General features: G+C 48.8%; 7 protein-coding genes across 7 annotated transcripts; 2 read left to right on the plus strand and 5 right to left on the minus strand.

Moving 5' to 3' along the window:
* Positions 1–17: 17 nt before the first annotated feature.
* Positions 18–1511, minus strand: FPOAC1_002222 (uncharacterized protein; the record flags this gene model as incomplete). Its single annotated transcript, XM_044846804.1, has 3 exons — positions 18–98; positions 559–584; positions 632–1511. The coding sequence occupies 3 exons, from the start codon at positions 1509–1511 to the stop codon at positions 18–20; spliced, it is 987 nt and encodes a 328-aa protein (XP_044712720.1).
* Positions 1512–2034: 523 nt separating this feature from the next.
* On the minus strand, positions 2035–5288 carry FPOAC1_002223 (uncharacterized protein; the record flags this gene model as incomplete). The annotated part of the gene is made up of 4 exons (XM_044846805.1): positions 2035–3604; positions 3651–4568; positions 4615–4917; positions 4966–5288. 4 exons carry the CDS (start codon positions 5286–5288, stop codon positions 2035–2037), a joined length of 3114 nt encoding a protein of 1037 aa, XP_044712721.1.
* Positions 5289–6207: 919 nt separating this feature from the next.
* BBP1 (Branchpoint-bridging protein) lies at positions 6208–8218 on the minus strand (the record flags this gene model as incomplete). The annotated part of the gene is made up of 5 exons (XM_044846806.1): positions 6208–6762; positions 6816–7130; positions 7178–7401; positions 7596–7813; positions 7863–8218. 5 exons carry the CDS (start codon positions 8216–8218, stop codon positions 6208–6210), a joined length of 1668 nt encoding a protein of 555 aa, XP_044712722.1.
* Positions 8219–8656: 438 nt separating this feature from the next.
* On the minus strand, positions 8657–10313 carry FPOAC1_002225 (uncharacterized protein; the record flags this gene model as incomplete). The annotated part of the gene is made up of 2 exons (XM_044846807.1): positions 8657–9952; positions 10002–10313. 2 exons carry the CDS (start codon positions 10311–10313, stop codon positions 8657–8659), a joined length of 1608 nt encoding a protein of 535 aa, XP_044712723.1.
* A 401-nt stretch (positions 10314–10714) lies between these two features.
* On the minus strand, positions 10715–12705 carry FPOAC1_002226 (uncharacterized protein; the record flags this gene model as incomplete). Its single annotated transcript, XM_044846808.1, has 4 exons — positions 10715–10924; positions 10975–11909; positions 11957–11982; positions 12032–12705. 4 exons carry the CDS (start codon positions 12703–12705, stop codon positions 10715–10717), a joined length of 1845 nt encoding a protein of 614 aa, XP_044712724.1.
* Positions 12706–13300: 595 nt separating this feature from the next.
* On the plus strand, positions 13301–15490 carry FPOAC1_002227 (uncharacterized protein; the record flags this gene model as incomplete). The annotated part of the gene is made up of 2 exons (XM_044846809.1): positions 13301–14796; positions 15394–15490. The coding sequence occupies 2 exons, from the start codon at positions 13301–13303 to the stop codon at positions 15488–15490; spliced, it is 1593 nt and encodes a 530-aa protein (XP_044712725.1).
* Positions 15491–16860: 1370 nt separating this feature from the next.
* FPOAC1_002228 (uncharacterized protein) lies at positions 16861–18785 on the plus strand (the record flags this gene model as incomplete). Its single annotated transcript, XM_044846810.1, has 2 exons — positions 16861–17726; positions 17783–18785. The coding sequence occupies 2 exons, from the start codon at positions 16861–16863 to the stop codon at positions 18783–18785; spliced, it is 1869 nt and encodes a 622-aa protein (XP_044712726.1).
* Between the last annotated feature and the right edge of the window lie 111 nt (positions 18786–18896).

Below are 18896 nucleotides of genomic sequence, written 5' to 3' on the forward strand. Positions count from 1 at the left end.
ACCCAATCACTGAGCTGTTACTCGCCGCCACCTCCAACATCTTCACACACCCATGTTCCCTTCTCCAAACGGCTAGCCTCGCCTCCAGTGGTCGACGTCTGTTTGTCTGCACTGAGAGCCGTTCCGTTTCTGGACCGCATCCCGAAAGTTCCTTCGTTGTTGGCCCGCCAAGAGGCCATAACCCTTACGCGTCCCCGTCCCCCTCGATCTTTCATTTTGGCTCAGTGCGGGGGAACCGACAACCGATGTGACGCTGAAAATAAACCAGGGGGTGGAAAACCGAAATATTCTTGTGGCTGAAAAGTTAGATTTCCTATCGAGATCCAATAGAAGACGGCGTGTTATGCTTAAGTGGTGGCCATGTGTCTTGAATTCATCGTCAGCTTCGTATATGCAATCACGGCGCCAGTGCCCACGGTCCACGTCTAATTATTGATCATTATGATTGTCTACTGCTTTGGAGCGCTGTGATGAGGCTTGAAAGATATGCCTTGAGCAAGAGAATCCTTGTTCTTATTCGTTTTTGTGTCCATCGATTTCCTTAACCCACTCACATACTCTCTTCGCGACCTCTAGACTCGCATCTAAACCCGTTAGCGAATATCAGATCACCTCGGTGAATTTCACATACCTTGTCTCGTGCAGAATGCATGTGGAATATCCCCTTCATCAACCGCGATCCTTGACACATGTCCTCTCTTCTCCATAATGTCATTTCTCTCCGCATCATGAACCCAATGATCCTTCTTTGCATAAAACAAAAAGAACCTCGGCACTCCATTCTCCTCTCCAGCTGTAGCCCAAAGCTCTTCACTCCATTTCTCCTCGCAGATCATCTCCAGCTCTGTCAGCCCCAGATGAACTGCCTGCAACACACCATCTCTGCTCTTTAGCCATCGCGCTGTGACGTCTGCGCTTGCGTGGGTGAAGCCCAAAAGACGTTGCACGATCCACGTCACGCTGGCTACGCTCAATAGCCCGAGGAGTAGCCGCGCGAGTAGAGATGCGACGGTGTCGAGAAAGGGAATGATGCGACGCAGCAACACAAACTGCACGCCGTTGGAAGAACGAGCGAGGTGCGTCAGCGTAGGAAACAGAAGGAACCCATGTCGTAGCTTGAGGTTCGGCGCTCTTTCTGGGTTGTTCATGTGTCGATGGAATATCTCGACCGCAATATATGACCCAACAGAATGGCCCATGAGTATCACAAAGTCGTAACCTTCTCCCTTTGCCGTGATTTTGTCGTACATGCCCTCGACCTGTCCATCAAGACCCCAAGGCTTGTGGTTTGAATTGAACGGCTCGTGATCATCGTCACTGAACCCGAGTAAATTGGTACCATATATGTCGTACGCAGTGTTCTTCTCCGTCTTATCTAGCAGACCACGTAGGTTACTAAGGAAGTCGGTGTAGTACTCAATAAGCCCTGGGTTTCCACAGATATAGTAAATGAGGGCCTTCTTTTCGGCTCCCTTAGAGCGTTCTGAGGGCAGCCATATTTGAGGAACCATGGTGTTTGGTCAATGTAAGTGAGGTCCTTGAATTGAGGGCTTAGTGATAGAGACAAAAGTATGGATATGGGTGGATGCGATTGCGTATCTTGACACCCGAGCTACCCGGTAGCTAAGAATGATGATTTTAATAGTTTTGAAGCGTCGTACGTAGTGATCAGTTTGCCAGACATTTAATCAGCTACAGATGTACGCCAAATAATTTCTCATTTCTTAGAAAGTTGTGGGTGATATATTGACGCTTGTATACTTAACATTGTGCTGTTGCGACTGTGATTTGGGTCTCAGTATTGACACTTTGAAAATGTTTGATCATCATATTTTTACGGCACTCAGGTTACTCAACAATTAAACAATAGGCCAAAACCAAACTAATGCAACAAATCAATCCCAAACTCCCTGTCAATGGCTATCACCATGCTTCAGGGCCGTTCGCACTCATAAACCACTCTAGCGATGCATTGCCAAGTCTTTCAGGTTCCCGTCATGCATGTCGTGTTCGTGATATCCTCCCATCTGTTGATTAAACTTTGTGAGTCTTGCGCACTTCTACAAGTCCCACGTTCTTCTTGGTGACCGCTGCCCAAGTAGGCATGTACTTAAGAAGTTCGTCAAGAGCAGGAATCGTGCCAGGGGTGTTGGCATCGCTCCAGGCACAGCTGACTGTGATTTCAAGACGATCTGCTGCTTGCTCTATCTTTCTAGTCTTCAGTTCTTCGTCTCCCAGCACCTCGCTTTCTTCTTGCTCTGACTCTGCTACAGCCAATGCATTGCGCTCATTCAAGTAGAGATTCAAGGTCCAGGGTCGATCGCGATCACGTCGCCAGAGTTGGACGCTGCTGAAACCCTCCGAAGGAAATTTCCCAAAGCGAGGATCTCGTGCACTTGCACCATCAACAGCAAATCCGTAAATGGGTCGAGATGTGCGAACGTAGCAAAGTCTAGAATCTACGGCGTCGATTCGAATTCGTGCTTTCGATCCATCGCTTCCGTCAACCGTCTCGATCGAGACGAGCTGCTTGGGTGACTTGTCCTTATACAAGTTAGGAGTCAGAGAAGAAGAGTCGTATTGGCAGTCTGTTAGATCCCGCCCAACGGCTGGCTGGCACTTGATGTCCTGACCTGTTGTACTCGGCAACGAGCTGATAACAGAGCGCGCATAATCCTCGACTCCGACGATAGAGACTGTGTCGGTGCCGTTATCGAGATCAATCACCTGCTGGAAGTAAAATTTGAAGCGATTGTTGGCAGAGAAGGGGAATGCCACCAAATTGTAGATCAAGGTGCCAACGAAGACAAAGAACAGGAACATGGGCACATGATGGGTGACCCGGTGCATGAATGGTGTGAGCGGCAGCAACAAAAAGATGCTTAGAATGCCCAGAGACAAAACAGGAACAAGGAGACTACCTCCATCTGTACCCGTCATCTGAGTGGCGGTCATCACAACTAATCCAAGATTGCCAAACATGATAACAGGAATCGGGGCCAGCAATAGGAACTGAAGAATCCAAGTCCAGGAGGGAAGACGCCCAGACCAACTCTGCTCGTGCTCGAAAGGTTGGTATCGTCGCATACTAGGCGGGGCAGGCGAAGTGTCGGCAACCGAACGACGATACGTGTTTGCGAATGATGTTTGGGCATTGGAACCGTAGCCAGATTCGCCAGCTCTAAGTGGCGTTGTCTCGGTAGCATCTTCATTTTCGCCCTCACCATCATCGGCCTCAGCTTGGGCAGGTTCGTTGTCCGCTTGTGGTCTGGATTCCTGTTCAGTTCCGTGGCTCGAGACATCGCGCGCCTGATGTGCATCGTGCAGCTGAAGGGCAAAGTCGTGCTTGCCAAGCAGCGCAAACTGCTCCAATAGAGAAATCAGTAAAGCCAGGAAAATGGCCGACTGGAAGAACACGGTCGCATAAAGGGCACCAATGTGCATGCGGTCTTCTGCCACGGCGCAGACAACTTGTACACCCCACCCAAGAGCAAAAAGCCAGATTAGCACGAAGCCTCGGTGAAGGGCACTTGGACGAACAAAGGCAGATCCTCGCATGATAAGCCAGAAAGAGAAGTAAAAGATAGACAAAGTCATGGACCACCTGGGACATGTTAGTTTGCAATCGGTCATAAGTCAAGGCTACTTACACGGCGTAACCGCTACTGTAGATGATTAATGGATTGAACTTAGCAACCAAAAGTGTAGCCGCGATAGTCAATCCTCCAGCAAAGGCAAGCGCAAAAGGGAAACGGAAGAAGCCCTTCCAACCACCCAACGTGACCGGATCATCGTTAATGTCGTGGTGCATCTTGATGTCTCGAGCGAAGAAGTAGTACTTGTCCTTGCGAACTAGGATATACGTGAATGCCATGAGAACTAGAGGAGTAGCGACGAGGAGTGTCAACGACCATGCAAAGAGTCCCCTAAGCGCGAACACGGCCCATGCAGCGCCAAAGATATCAAACCAGACGCCCTCGGCCTGTTTACCATTCTGAACAAGATCCGAGTTGCCATCTGATCGATCACCGTTAAAAATGGTACCGGTCGTTTTGGACAAATGCTCAGTCGAAGCAAGGGCGGCTGAGAGCATATGCCAAATGCTGTTAACAGATGTGTGTCGGGCATCGTCTTGGTTGGTATGATAGCGAGCACGAGGTGCATAGAAAGCGATGTCAAGTCCACGCTGTCCAAATATGTCTGCAAAGATCTCGTAATCGGTGGCACTCTTAATAACGCCTCGTTCGAAAGCATTGGCAGCCACAACGGATCCGAGGGGATGGGGGCTCTTGGAGTACGCCTTGGCAGCCTGCAAATCAGTAGTACGGAAAAGCAGGGCTCGGCCTCCGGCGCCAGCACCTTCGAGATTGACGAATGTATGAGTAAAATGCAACAAGGGACTATAACCGAAAGCTCTAGCGCCAAGAAGACCATCCTCCTCGGCATTGTTGAAGAGCAGAACGATGCCATTCTTGGGTTGACGTCCTTTGAGCGTGAAGTAACTCAGAAGCTGGAGCATCGAGACGCAGGACATTCCATCATCGGTCGCGCCATATCCAGTGGAAACGCTGCAATCATTAGTCATCTAAGATATCATGGATGAGGACTACCTACGAGTCAAAATGACAGTTGACGAGAACACCTCCTTGGCCGTGGAATTTCTTATACTTGGATTCATCACGCCACCATTCACCTTCGGGGTCGTCCGTGCCGTGAATGTAGACATAGTAGTTATTTCCTTCGAAGTATTGTGCCAACCATGTCCCTTTGGAGATGTTAGAGCCCATGCGCCTGGCGGTGTTGTAAGTCCAAGAGACATTGGAGGTTCTGTCGTCAAAGAGAGTGGCCCCACGAGGTTTGGCCTGCACTGTCTCTTTGGGGCTGTCAAATGGGTTTAGGTTTTCAAGAGAAGAGGTTCTACTGAGTGTTAGCAAGCGTCCGTTGTCGCGCAATCTTGGCACTGACCTAGAATACCAGTCAACACCACCAATAGTCTCGGTCGTATATGAAACGTCGTTTCGATGCAGAATTTCCTTTGTGCGGTCGATAAGAAACTCGCGCACTCGATCATTCTCGTGACTGTTGTAAGGGTGATAAGTGCGACTAATGGCCTGTAAATCCAGCCACGCCTCGGTGAGGTTGAGGCCTTGATATAATGAGCGATCAGCCGGAGCCGGAGGGACAGTCTCGTGAACCCATATAAGAGGTATAAGAAGGGCGATATATATGACAGTAGTCCAAAAAGTCACAGGCCCTGGCCGGAAGGCAAGGGGATTCTTAGCCCTCATTGCGATGGTTGTTTGGAATTGTCGCTGAGGTAATGCCGGTGTACACGACGCGCCTGTCTGTCGCGAAGTGAAGAGAAGAGAGTTTAGGTGGCGCGAATAAAAATTATAGTTGAAGGGTCATTATCAGGATTCAAGTTAACGCGAAGCGATGGAAACAGGCAAAGTACTTTCAAGAAAAGTAAAGAGGTTGAAAGATAAGACAATGAGGGAGAGAGTAAGGCAGATGGAACAAGGATCTAACTAGACTGAATCAGATGACGCTTGTCAACGGATGAGAAGCAAGTGAAGAAGGTACAAGTACTGTAAGATTTTCGCGAGCGCGACTTCCACAATGCTTCGCAAGAGCCTTTTCTCGGTCGAACCAAATTAAAGTATCGAGTAACAAGACAAGACGAGGTTTGTAGAACTCGACGAGAAAGAAGCAACTCCTGTCGATTGCGTCGCTTCCTCAGTTAGTTGTTGTCACATGGCCCAAGCTCCTTGTCCTGTTCCGGGAATTCTAAAGTACGTATAATGACGCCAATACTGCAATGCGGGGTCTATAAGCATGCATGAGCTGCATCAATTATCGACGTGCATAAACTGGGTAGTTTACGTTACCATCAGCATGTCATCTATTTCACTAGAGGAAATCACAAGATATCAAAGACCATATAAACAAAACAAACTGACTGAATTATCAAATACACTTTGCCTACGCGATTAGTCCTGTGCTTCGAAATGAACTATAACTAGCTGCAACAAACGTTTCGATCATCAAAACTCATGATACTGAGCAGTGAAATACAAGCTTGGCTTGTACTGGTTAGTCGCTGCCACATTAGAAACGATCGCTTATTCCCTTTCTTAATATCCGATTTGACAAACAATCTACTATTGTCAGAAGCTTCCAACCTGAGATATCCTGGTCTGGCCTCAATTAGGCACCGGGAGGTGGAGGTGGAGGAGGCTGATCACTGGGAGGTGGTGGCGGGGCGTCACCAGAGGGCGGCGGCGGAGGAGGAGCTGCACCAGCATACTGCTGGATGAAGGCATTAATGTCACCCAGTCCAGGAGGAGCACCAGGAGGAGGTGGAGGGGCACCACCAGGAGCCCCAAGACCAGGCGGAGCGGCCATTCCAGGAGCAGCACCATAGGCACCATATCCAGGATACGCGCCATACCCAGCCTGAGTTCCAGGAGCTTGTTGCTGCCATGGAGCAGCAGCGCCTGAAGCACCGCCATATGCTTGCCCGTAGTAACTGTCACCGCCATTACCGGCGCCGCTATCCTGGTTGCGACCGCCGCGTTCTCGGGCCCAGGGAGCTGCCGATCCTCCTTCGTTAGAATCTTGGTTACGGCTGCGCCATGGTGCAGGTCCACCGGTAGGGCCTCGTTCCCACGGCTTCGCGCTGCCGTTGTCCTGAGCGCCAGGGCCAGCCTCAATGCGCGCAGGGGGTCCAGAAGATCCTCCACCAAGCTCTTGCATGAGTTGCTGCAATTTGTTAGCATTGTATTATTGCAATATATGTATAGGATGTTGCTTACCTCGTATTCACGGTCAACGGCATCTCCGCTATCGATACGACCAGCAGGTCGGGCTGCACCATCGCTGTTACGCCAGCTGGCACCACGCTGGCGGTCGGGACAATCGCGAGCCATGTGGCCCGCGTTACCACAGACGCGACAGATGATACTGGCAGTGTAGTTCTGCTTCTCAGGGCAGTCATACTTGCGGTGACCGATCTTGCCACAGTTCTGGCAAGCCTGGTTCTCGTCGTCTCGGAGGGTACCGTTGAGGGCGGCGAGTTCTCGGAGCTGGTTACGCTTGAGTTCGTTCTGGCCTTCAGGAATCGATGCAGCCTAGGTTCGTTAGTAAAAAGCATTGCAATGAGAGGAGGCACACTTACAGTCTCGATGACGTTGTGGATGAGCTTCTTGGCCTTATTGACCTTGTCTTCAGTATCGGCCATGATGAGACAATGCAGATCTTCTTCCTGGTTACTGGCATGCGCAGCATCAGACCGGCCTTTGCCCTCCTTGACGGAGCCCTTGCCACGAATGGCGATCTTGGCACCTGAGTCTCCCTCCATTTTCTTTAGAGTGTTACCACGAGGGCCGATAAGTAAACCAACTTTAGTACGAGAGAGCTATTGTTAGTATCTGATTGTTAAAGATTAGATGGACGGGCAAGGGGTTAGTCCATTCGACGAAGGACCAGATCCCACAACACAGAGTGTGTATTGATGAGTCTGATCAAACTCCAAAAGGAAAGCAAAAACAAGGAAAGAATATTGGTAAGTAGGGTTAAAGGGTTAGCAATCATACTGAAGTTAATCTCCGGGTAATCGTTGACAGGAACGTAGACCTTCTCCTGGGTTTTTGTAGGTCTGCGGTAATCCTGAGGCGGGTGGTAGTTAGGAATGGTCTTCATGGCTTTCTCAATGAGCTTATGTCGTTCATCTTCGAGTCGCTTGCGGTATCGGTATTCTCGTGTGTTAATACGTCGGCCGTGGTTGTCGTACTGAGGCGCGGGAGAAGGTGATCTATCCTGGATTAGCAGTGAAATGATGAAAACAAGGTTCGAAAACTTACCGATCACCATCAGCTGGGACGACATCGTCGATGCGTAGCTTCTGGGAGATTTCCTCGATTCGCAAATGCAGTGTGTAGGCCTCGAGCTGTTCACTTGTCATGTTTGACAAGATAGCAGTGGGCAAGCCCATGAGACCAGCTGCTTTGTTCTCGGATGCATCACCCCATCTGTTTCGCTTCTTACGTCGTCGAGGTCCATCAGCTTCGCTGCGAGGCTCAGGGTCGCGTCCTCGCTTCAAGTCGCGATCAACAGCGGCGTCGCCACCGTTGAACTTCTCCTCTTCCTCATCCCCGAAGCGTCGCTTTCCCAGGGGGATGTTGTTGGAACCGGTGATTCCCTGGTTTCTCCACGACATTTTTGAATGCTGTGCGATCAGAGATTGATGATATCTAAAAAATTGAAAAAAGATGGTCCAAGAGAAGAGAGCTGGACTCGCCTTAGTGTCAAAAGTTCAAAGTGGGTGCCTTGATGCTTCCAAATCTTGGGCCACTTGGCGGACTCGGCGAAACGTTCGGCCACGGAGCACGTGACCTTGCGCAACCGGCAGTTTTACGAACTGATATTGGAGTCTGATTGACTGGTCTTCTCAATTGCTAGGTATGTAGTCTATATCATGCAAGGTTCAACAGCAGAAAACAGCGCCTTTATACCTGTTTCGAAAATCTTTGCCGCCCAGAAATCTACCGCGTAAGGTGGCTACAACCGAACCTGATGACCACCAAAGTACCTTATTAGGCTCATGCAGGCATCCTAGGCTGCCACCACCTCGCATTCTGATGGACAAAGTCCGAGTCTACAGTCTATACCTGAATCCAACAACCTGCCAGTCCGTTGAATCCTCCGAATTTGCTGTTGGATCACTACTCTCTTCCCCAGCGCTCTCTCTTGCGAACCCTCCTGAGCCAGCACTTCCCACAATACCCTCTTCTTGTGTACGACTTGCATTCAACCGTTTGAGATAAACTCTCAAACCCGTAGCGCAAATTATAGCCAAAGTGTAGCAAACCGTGATCGCCTTGAACGCAGTTTCGTACAGCGGGTCCTCGGACCTGAGAAAGAAATGTGGTCCGGCCATGTTTCCTAGGCAGTACGTGACAAACAACATGGCTGTTATAGTCATCTTCTTGGTGACTCCTCTATAGTTGGACTGTACAAGGGCCATATTGAGAGGCATTGCGGCAGATCCGGTTGAAAGGAGAAAGTACGCAAATAGATGCAGGCTTTGGGGTACATGGCTCCGTTTGTAAATGAGGGCACTGCCGACAACACACGGTAGTATTACTGCAATGATGAGGAGACAATTCAGGGTGCGGAAGCGACCAGCCAAATAGCCACTTCCTGCAATTATCCCAGCTGAAAGAAGCGAGTACGGTATGTTGATTAATGTAGACTGCAAGTTAGTGAACCCAAAAGATGCCACAACAATATTGGCAAAGCTTTGAGAGCCACCATTTGGAATTTGAGTGAATAGTTCAATTCCAATGATGAACCAGGACTTGGGATCGACCAAGCACTCGTGCACTTGGTTCCACCTCCAGCGCGCACCCTCGGTTTTACCAGTACCAGAAGTAGACACACGCTGCGCTGTAATCTTTCGCTCTTCCGGTGAGAGAAAGGTGGCTTTTGATATGTTGTCAGGAAGGAGGAAGAACAAGGGCACAGACCATAGAAAGGTCATACTGCCTAATATCACATACATCCATCTCCAAGGTCGTATTGTCGTGCTGTCAATATGGCTTACTCCGAAAGCGAGCAAACTCGCGACTAGTCCCCCGACAGAGTTGCCCGAGAACCAGATTCCCACACGGGTCGGCATCTCATCGCGTGTGTACCATGATGAAGTAAGGAACATGAAGCCTGGTGTTATCGTCGCTTCGGCAATGCCAAGGAAGAACCGCATGAACAAGAGACCGCCAAAGTTCTGACACGCGGCAGTGAAAGCGACGACCAAGCCCCAGAATATCGTATTGGCCGTAAGATACTTTCCAATGGGGAGGCTTGCAACAAGAATGGTAGTTGGATAAGTCCAAAGTAGATAGCCTAGGTAGAAGACGCTTCCTACCCAGCTGTACTGTTGGCCTTTGAGATGCTCAGATAGCGTCAGTACCTATGTACAAATGTTGGATGGATAAACATACAGTGTCTTCTATCAACCCGAATACAGCTGCACTAGACAATATGACCTTGTCCATGAAATTGAACATGTATGTTATGAACAAAAGAGGAATAATGGTACGGTCAATTTTAGCCAATGTTCTTTTTCCAGCTTCATTATCGGTGATGTCTTGGCGCACCGACTGCTCGCTGGATATAGAACTTCTTTGATAGTCCTGAAGTAAAGGAACAGTTGGACTGTCGTCCATTTCATGCGTGGTGGGTGTATCTGAGAGACTGCGAAGTGTGGAAGCATCCCTCGCGGCCAAGGGATCGGTGGAGGATAAGCCAGTCATTACAATGGCTATGGCTAAAGACGAAAATGCTAACCCTTGTAAAGTCCTGGCTATTGCTTCAATAATACTATGAGCCTAGGACTGTAGCAATGATAACGGAATTAGTTACCTATACCTGGAAACACCTGGTATGTAGTAAGTAAGTGAGTCGCTTAAGAATAAAGTCAGGCTACCCGCGGGTACGTGCGAATATGTTTGATAAACTGTGTTGAGCATCAAGTGTTTAAGTAATAAGTCTCTTACTAATTATATATTTACAATAGAAAAATAGTAATTGTCTATATATAGAAGTATATATAATCACAAAATCATATTTCTTTCTGTATAAAATTATAGTCGCCTGCTATCTTAAGCTCTCTTAGGCACAGCGACCCAGTCTCTTAAAAACTATCTTCGACATGTCAGTTTGGGCAAGCACCTCTGGTCTTCACAGAGATGTGTCTCAGTTCGTAATTCCCGTTGTTGTCTGTCGAAATGGCAGTACCTCCTGCTGAACTCCGTACTTCCTCATTATTAGCGATGCCCAAATGTGCATCCTTGTGGTCTTTGCTTAGGTGTTGCGCCTTCATGAAGAAACTGAGCAACAACCCACCGCTCGAGAATGCAGTGTACTATCAACTGTCAGAAAAGAAGCGGGAGAATACAATCTGGTGCAACTTACTAATATCCACATCTTATCAAGAGAGTGGAAGAATGCGGCCCTCACAATAAGCTGTGCTTCGGTAGGGAGTGTTTTGATCAGGTCGATATTGGCAGACGCAGATGCTCCATCAAATGTCTTGGCGAGCTCAGGGCCCAGTGCGCTCACAAGTGTTTTATTTTCTCCTTTCATCCCATTTTGAAAGAGAACACCACCAATGACGACGGATATGGCTGTTGCAATGGTTCTGGTAAATCCCATTGAGGTTGTTGCAGCTGCCACATCCTCGTGCGGTACCACAGCCTGAACAGATAGCAAGGGACCCTCAAAGTTCATACCAACACCTATACCAGTTAATAACTGAAAAGTGATCATTTTTGCCCAGTTCAAATCCATGCTCAAGTTCATCATGAGTCCCATTCCCAAAGTCATCATGGCCAGCCCAACACGCGAGACTAGGAGATACTTGCCGCTGAACTGTATGTACACACCAGTAATCGCAGCGGAAATAGAGATGGAGAGAATGAAAGGGAGAAGATAGAGTCCCGAGCGAAGTGGGCTTGCTAAGAGAACGGCTTGGAAGTACAAGGGGAAATAATAAGCAACGCCCATAAACACAAAAGCATGAAAGAATGTGACAGCATAGGCAGCCGACGATGACCAAGTCTTGAAGAGACGAACTGGTATCACGGGATATTGTGCCAGCTTCCACTCGTTCCAGACGAACAATAATGCAGTGATGATCCCAAAGACAATAAGACAGACCACTGTAGCTGAGTTCCATGGCTCGTAGACTCCACCTAAGTAGAGCCCTAGAAGCAACATCAAAGTACCTCCTATAATGAGGAAGCTGCCTGGCCAATCAACAGCTTTGAGGCCTGCCCACACGGGAGTGTTAGGGGACGGGAGTTTGAGGGTGACAACAAGTAGAATAAAGACTGCAACAGTGATGGGCACTAGAGGTGTTAGTTAATGGCATGAAGGCTTTGTATGAAAGACTCACAGTTGATCCAGAAGCACCATCTCCAGCTGACAACAGTTAGTAAACAGTTTCATTCTTCTGGAGACATCTACTCACCTTAGTCGATCGGTAAAGGCACCTCCAAGGATTGGACCAACACCAGATGCGACTGCCCACACGATTGATGTCAAGCCGTAGTACAAGCCTCGATCCCTTTGCGAAAACATATCGCTAATACAGATATTCACCAACGTCTGCATCCCGGCAGCACCCAAACCTTGGATAGCTCGCCCAGTAATGAAGATTGCTAGATCATCTACAAGAGCGCATACAAGACTGCCAGCAAAGAAAATGACGTTGGCGACGAGTAAAATGGGTTTTCTTCCCCAAATATCGGAGATTTTGCCCCACGACGGTGTTGAGGCAGTGTGGGCAAGGACGAAAGATGTGCCGATCCACGTATAGCCTGAATCAGAAGCGAAGTGGGCGGCGATAGTTGGAAGGGCTGTTGAGACGATTGTCACTTCGAGGGCAGCAAGGAAGACACAAGCACAGAGAGAGGCCATCACTGTTGCAATCTGCGCCAGGCTCTTCTTGGATCTGTGTTCCGTGGGTTTTGGTTCACGGGAGTTTGTAGGGGGATCATTGTCATCGTTTTGGATGGAGGTTGGGTTCCCTACTGTCTTGCTGGCTTCATCTTGAGGGTGTGGTGGTATGTGATCTCTAGCATGGACATCCAGTTCATCAGGTTGCGCGAGTGTCTTGGATGCCATGGTTGTCGTTTGCGACATGGTTCGAAGATTGGAAAGCAGAAACAGGTTGTGCAACAGAAGAAGGAAAAGGAAGCATAGATAGGTTTATATAGATTTCAAAGTTGTGAAACAACAGTGTCGACTCCATTGTCTTGTCTCCATCTGATTTGTATATTGTTGGCTATCTCGTCGAATCATAGTGGACCCGCTAACGAATGCGATCGCATTCAAGGGTCCTTCGGTACCAAGATGCGTGGATTATCTGGGGAAGGTCCGCTCCCACGCATGATCGACCTTTCCTTCCATCTTTCTTCGAATACGGAGCAGCAGCCTTGTTTTTCTCACCTTGCCATTCATCTTTGTCTTTACATGAATACAACCTCAAAACTCACAACATTCGTCAAATTATCCGTCAAAATGATGCTGCGATGGGCATTCTTGGGTTTGCCAACACAAGTGATTGATTACTTTGGGCAATGTCAGCCTACCAATAGTCCCCAGTCGTAGGGCTGCATGCAAAACGCCTCCCTGAAAGCCCAACCTGATGACTTGAAGGACACGGCTTTGTTATAAACCCCTCCTTGCTTTCGTCCTGTTCTTGCATCAGGATCAGAACCGGTCCAACATCACAAGCATGCGACTACTCAACGCTTATACTATTAGGCTCGAGAGCTTCAACGGTGCTGAATCTGATATCCCTCACTATGCCATCCTGTCGCACACATGGGGGGACGATGAAATTACCTTCCAGGATATAACGCAACAACCACTCGAGAATCTCCAATGCCGGGAAGCTTTCTACAAGATCCAGGAATGTTGCGCACAGGCTCGAAGGAATGGTTATAGCTATGTCTGGATCGACACATGTTGTATCGACAAAACCAGTAGCGCAGAATTATCTGAGGCTATCAACTCCATGTTCAAATGGTATCAGCAGGCTTGTCTATGCTACGTCTTCTTGAGTGATTACAGTATCATCCTGTCGTATGGCATTGCCCAAACATCTACCGGAAGAGTCGTTCGTCTCCGATTAGCAGATACTTCATTTTTCTCTAGCCGCTGGTTCACAAGAGGGTGGACATTACAGGAGTTGATTGCTCCACGCCGTGTCGACTTTTTCGATAAAGATTGGATTAATTTTGGCTCCAGGGATGATGAGCTTCTCGGCCGCCTTTGTCATAAAACAGGTATCTGGCCTCAGCTATTTGAAGAGCCTCGATGCTACTGTCTTGAGCCTTATCCTGCGGTCCGCGATGGTGTCTGTGTTCGTTGCACAGCGCTTGATACACTTCCCCAAACTCTTGACTCATTTGCAGTGTCTGTCAAGATGAGTTGGGCGTCATCGCGTATCACAACGCGCAAGGAAGACGCTGCTTACTGCCTTCTCGGCCTATTCAACTTGAATATGCCCATGCTTTATGGAGAAGGAAACAAGGCTTTTTTACGGCTCCAAGAAGCCATAGTCCGTCAGTCGAAGGACCAGTCCATTCTCCTGTGGTGCGGCGGCTTCGGCCACGCACCGTTGGGCCATGTTTTCGGGTGCCTGGCACCTTCATCTTCTGTCTTCAGCGAACCTGTTCATATTCTTGGTCGTCGAGTTTTCAAGAGGATGGACAGGGCCTTTGAGGTCGGCTTTGTGAGCTCTGTGACTCCGATCGAGTTGACTGATACTGCTATACAAATGAATTTGTGGATCTGCCTTTGTACCGTGAGCATTTACAATCCAACGACAAATGAATGGTTTGATCGGAAACTCTCTTTAGGTATACTGGATCTGGCTTACGATGATGACTACCTCGTTCGACCAGCACTGCTTCTTGAACACCTAGGTACTATCAATTTGTATCGACGCGTATATCACAGATTTGTTGTCCCTGTTGACCCCAGGCAGGTTTACAGTAGCCTTGAGATAACAGTCGACCAACCCTCGTCGGACGCATCTACGGATGGGAACATTTTGAGATATCCTTCTGTAATAAAGGTCAGGCGGTATCTCAACCAAGCTACCCAGAAGAATGTCAGTGTTCTGCGTCATCAAAGCCCCAGCAACGCAGTGAGCATGAATCCTTCATATGATCTGGGCCCAAAGACTGGGCCAGTGTACCTTGTTTCCAAGATGATAAAGGTTCGGTATGTGTCCCATAGGAAGCGCAATTTCAGCTACACTATAAGCAAAGGCGACGGTCACCCTCCCTTGAGTAGGTACGATACCCGTTCAACCCAAATCCCTTCTCCGTGGGTCTTTGAGAAGTGTCAACATTCAGGAGTTGATCGATATTTTGGTGGCATTCACTTTGTCTGCTTCTCAATACATAATCAATCCAATAGCGATCAACCTCAGAATCAGGAAGCCACCCACGGCCGTGCGGTAATAATATGGGGCATGCATCGCCAGGTAAACGCAGACGGCAGAGGCTACACACCTTGGACCCCGTGGTGCCGGGCTTTCAACTTTCTTGCCTTCATCGAGCATGCTTGCACTTCAGCAGACGACATGAGGTCACTTGATATGTGCCTTTGGAGTGACACTCTCCACCCATCCGATATACAAGTTCAACTGGAAGGCCAGCGCCGCCGGTTGTGTTCAGCGAACTGGCAGCACCTGTGTATTTCACGGGACACTGAGCACAAGGCTCTATTCCCGAGCTCTTGTGACGATGGTTGGGCGGAAGACCAAATTCATAACATTACGAATGACCCAGTGATGAATACTCACTTGGCAATTAGGATAGTGATGACTGAAGGGTTGGGTCGAACGTTGTACGAGGTTCAGTTTGATATCGACCAAACGCCAACAGGACCACAGTCGCATGATGCACAGTGAAGAGGAAGAAGTGGCCAGTACAGCGATATCGGTGGCTTCTGTGGGCAACGATGACAGTCTTGCGATTGAAGATTCATGCTTTCGAGCCCGATAGAGCCATGTCAAGACCAGGCACGTCTAAAGCACCCGTTTGTGACTTGAAAGAAGCGTCTCTCTATGGATGATAATGAGGACTCATTACACTATCGCTGTGCGGTGAAGCTTTCTGAAACGATGTGACTCATTTGACCTCGCATCTTGGTGCTAAAGCAGCTCCGTGGGTGTTCGTTGGCACGTTTGTTGGCACGTTTGTTGGCAACGTCAAGCACACAATTGGTCGCTGATCGAGGTATTTTCACAGTTGTCTACATCGGCAGAGTTTATTAATCAAGTCTCATGGATGTATCCAAAACGTGGAGATTCGGCTCAAGAAGTGTCCATCCCACACTCGTCTTGAACCCACATTTTTTGCAAGACAGTGAGTGGTGCAGTATGTACGTACATGAAGGGTTTGTTGATGTGAACCAACCCCTCATTGGCGACCTCTTTGTGATTCTTAAATCTAAACATCTCAAGCTCACGCTAAAACAGCTTTAAATCGTAGAGGTGTGAACTATATTGGAATCGCGCGTCATACAAAGGCGATGTCTTAAAGGCTGAAACATAACTCGATCGAGTCTTCAAAATCGCCTCAGACAAAGTCATTGACTCACCCAGCCATAGGGTTAGAACCTCGGGGGCTACATGTACTATTGCCGCCCGTTCATCAACCCCTTGTTAACGGCATCAAATAGAAGCTGCATTCAGCTGCAGAGTCATCCAATGTCTGGCAGGTTCAGAGTCATTCTCATGCCTTGTCAGAGCTACGTGGCCATGATTGGTGTGTTGTCGACGAATTACAATGATAAAAAGCTCTATCACAGGGGTCTTTTTGGGCCACCCATGCATTCGCTTGTTTAGCAAGGTTCGCTAAGGGCTTTCTTATCTTGAAGACAAAATAAGTACCACAGCTCTCACCCACTGATCAGAGAATACTGCTCAAAGATTAATGCTCTCTGCAGTTCGACAGGGGAAAGATCGACCGGGCTGAGAAATGCCCCCCCGCTAGGAAAACACTGAATCACAGCAGCTGCTAAGAATATCTTCCTCCACTGCCATGCCTCGGTCAGGTCGGGGGGTCATGTGTGAGACTGAGACTATTCATGATTCTTGTCGTCTGCTTTTCCATCTTTTTGTTTACTGTTTTTAATCTTCTCCATAGAGCGCGTATACACACACACACACACACCTTTCTTTCTTATCTTACCTTACCTTGTGTGACTACGGCGCTTTCCTGCCTGAAATGTAAACATCCTTACTCCCCTCACCCTCCTCCACCTCATATATTCATCATGGGTTGGTGGTTCGCTTCATCGTCGTCTTCTTCAAAGAAGAAAAGGTCAAAAAAGTCTACTTCAAAGACAAAGACCTCAAAACCTTCAATACACAAGCCATCGATAACGGATCCTCCAAACGTCTATCGTCAAGCTCTTCCTGCTCCTATTTCAGGCAATCAGTCCGGTACTCGTCCTACCCTTCCGTCGGCACAAAGACCAAAACCATCGCAACAATATCCTGTTCAACCACCTACGAGCCTATACAGCAACCAACATGCAGCTCAATCTCAGCCGCATTTTCAGCCAGCCGGTTACCTTGATGCGCCTCCAAGTTGGAACGGTTACCAGCAGCCAGTTGTGGTAAATCACCACTACCACATCTCGCATCAGCCGTCGCAAAACCTCGCGCCTGTTAATCCTCCTCAGTACCACACCATCAACCATCAATCTCAAGCTCTGGTGCCGCCGAATCATAATCTCTCGTCAATGCATTCGCAACCAAACTTTTCTTCATCATTGAACCGCTTCACAGGCTCAATGGCCAATATGGCCAAGGAAGCGGCGCCACAGCTCTACGATGATGGATTGTCTGCTTGGCACGGCTGCACCCAGATCGCACAGTCGACGAATGCCATGTATGATCGCTTCAACGATATCATGACGCTGATTGATCATGAGAAGCTCTGCGGCAATGAGAGCAAGCTCTTCAACTGCGCTCCGGTTCAGGATCAGAATGTCAATGACAAGGGTGTTAGCAAGAAGAAGCACAAGGATAAGCAGTCTTGCAATGTTGCTGCATCAGTAGTTTCGGGCAATTACTTTTCCAAAGTTGAGCAATATGCAAACTCTAAACTCCCTATGGATCTACACACGCTCGCTCTGTACGTATCATACCATGCCATCATTGTACCTCCTAGACTTCCTCTAACGTGTCCAGGCATATGCCTACATGGCCCCTCCTTTGTCTTGCTGCCCAGTACTCCCAGCGTGTCTACGAAAAGCCCTCCGGCTCCGAACGTGACGCCCACGTCTCATCCGACTGGCTCGCAGGTCCCAGGCAAACCTGCATCAAATCTGTGTCGGTAGATAACCGCGGCACCATCGTTTTTGCCATCCGCGGCACAGCGAGCTTCATGGACTGGGCCGTCAATCTCAAGTCTGTACCCATCAGCCCTGTCAAGTTCCTCGATGATCCAGGCAACTTGTGCCATGCGGGTTTCTTGAATGTTGCTAAGAAGATGGTCAAGCCTGTCGCTGCGCGGCTGAGACAGCTTCTACAAGAGGATCCGTCTAGATCTTCGTATAGTCTCTTGATTACAGGGCACTCTGCCGGTGGTGCCATTGCTTCACTGCTATACTCGCACATGGTCGCCCAAACGAGTGAAGCGAAATCCGAACTCAACGTTCTTACAGAGCACTTTAAAAGAGTTCACTGCATAACCTTCGGCGCACCACCGGTATCTCTCCTCCCGCTCTCCAAACCTGACGCGCCATCTCTTAGAAAGAGCGTCTTCCTCAGCTTTGTTAACGAGGGTGACCCTGTCGTCCGCGCCGACAAAGCCTACGTTAAAAGCCTTCTCGACCTGCTCTCCTCGCCACCACCCTCCTCCTCGTCCTCGTCCTCCTCGCACCACAAGGACACCAAATCCAAGCAGCGCTCGCGCTCTTCGTCACGCACGAAGAAACCAAGGTGGAAAGTGCCTGCCTGCACGCTCAGCAACGCCGGCCGGATCGTCGTGCTGCGCTCGGGAAATCCCCATGCCAAACCCAAAGACCGCAAGACCGTCAAAGAGCGACTCGAAGAGGGCGTTGTTGCGGTCACTTGCAATGAAGAAGACTTGAGGGAAGTCATATGGGGAGATCCTGTTTGTCACTTAATGAATTTGTATGCCGAGAGGATCCAGGTGCTTGCTATTCGGTCTGTGACCGCAAAGCACTGAAGAGACCTCGTGAAAGAGAAAGATTTAAAGATTGGATTACGAAGTTATGATGGGTTTATTTTTTTCTTCATTTTCTTTTACATTGGCGTTTGATAACAAGACTTGACGACT

This window comes from Fusarium poae, chromosome 1 (genome assembly GCF_019609905.1).
Source record: "Fusarium poae strain DAOMC 252244 chromosome 1, whole genome shotgun sequence".
NCBI lineage: Eukaryota > Fungi > Ascomycota > Sordariomycetes > Hypocreales > Nectriaceae > Fusarium > Fusarium poae.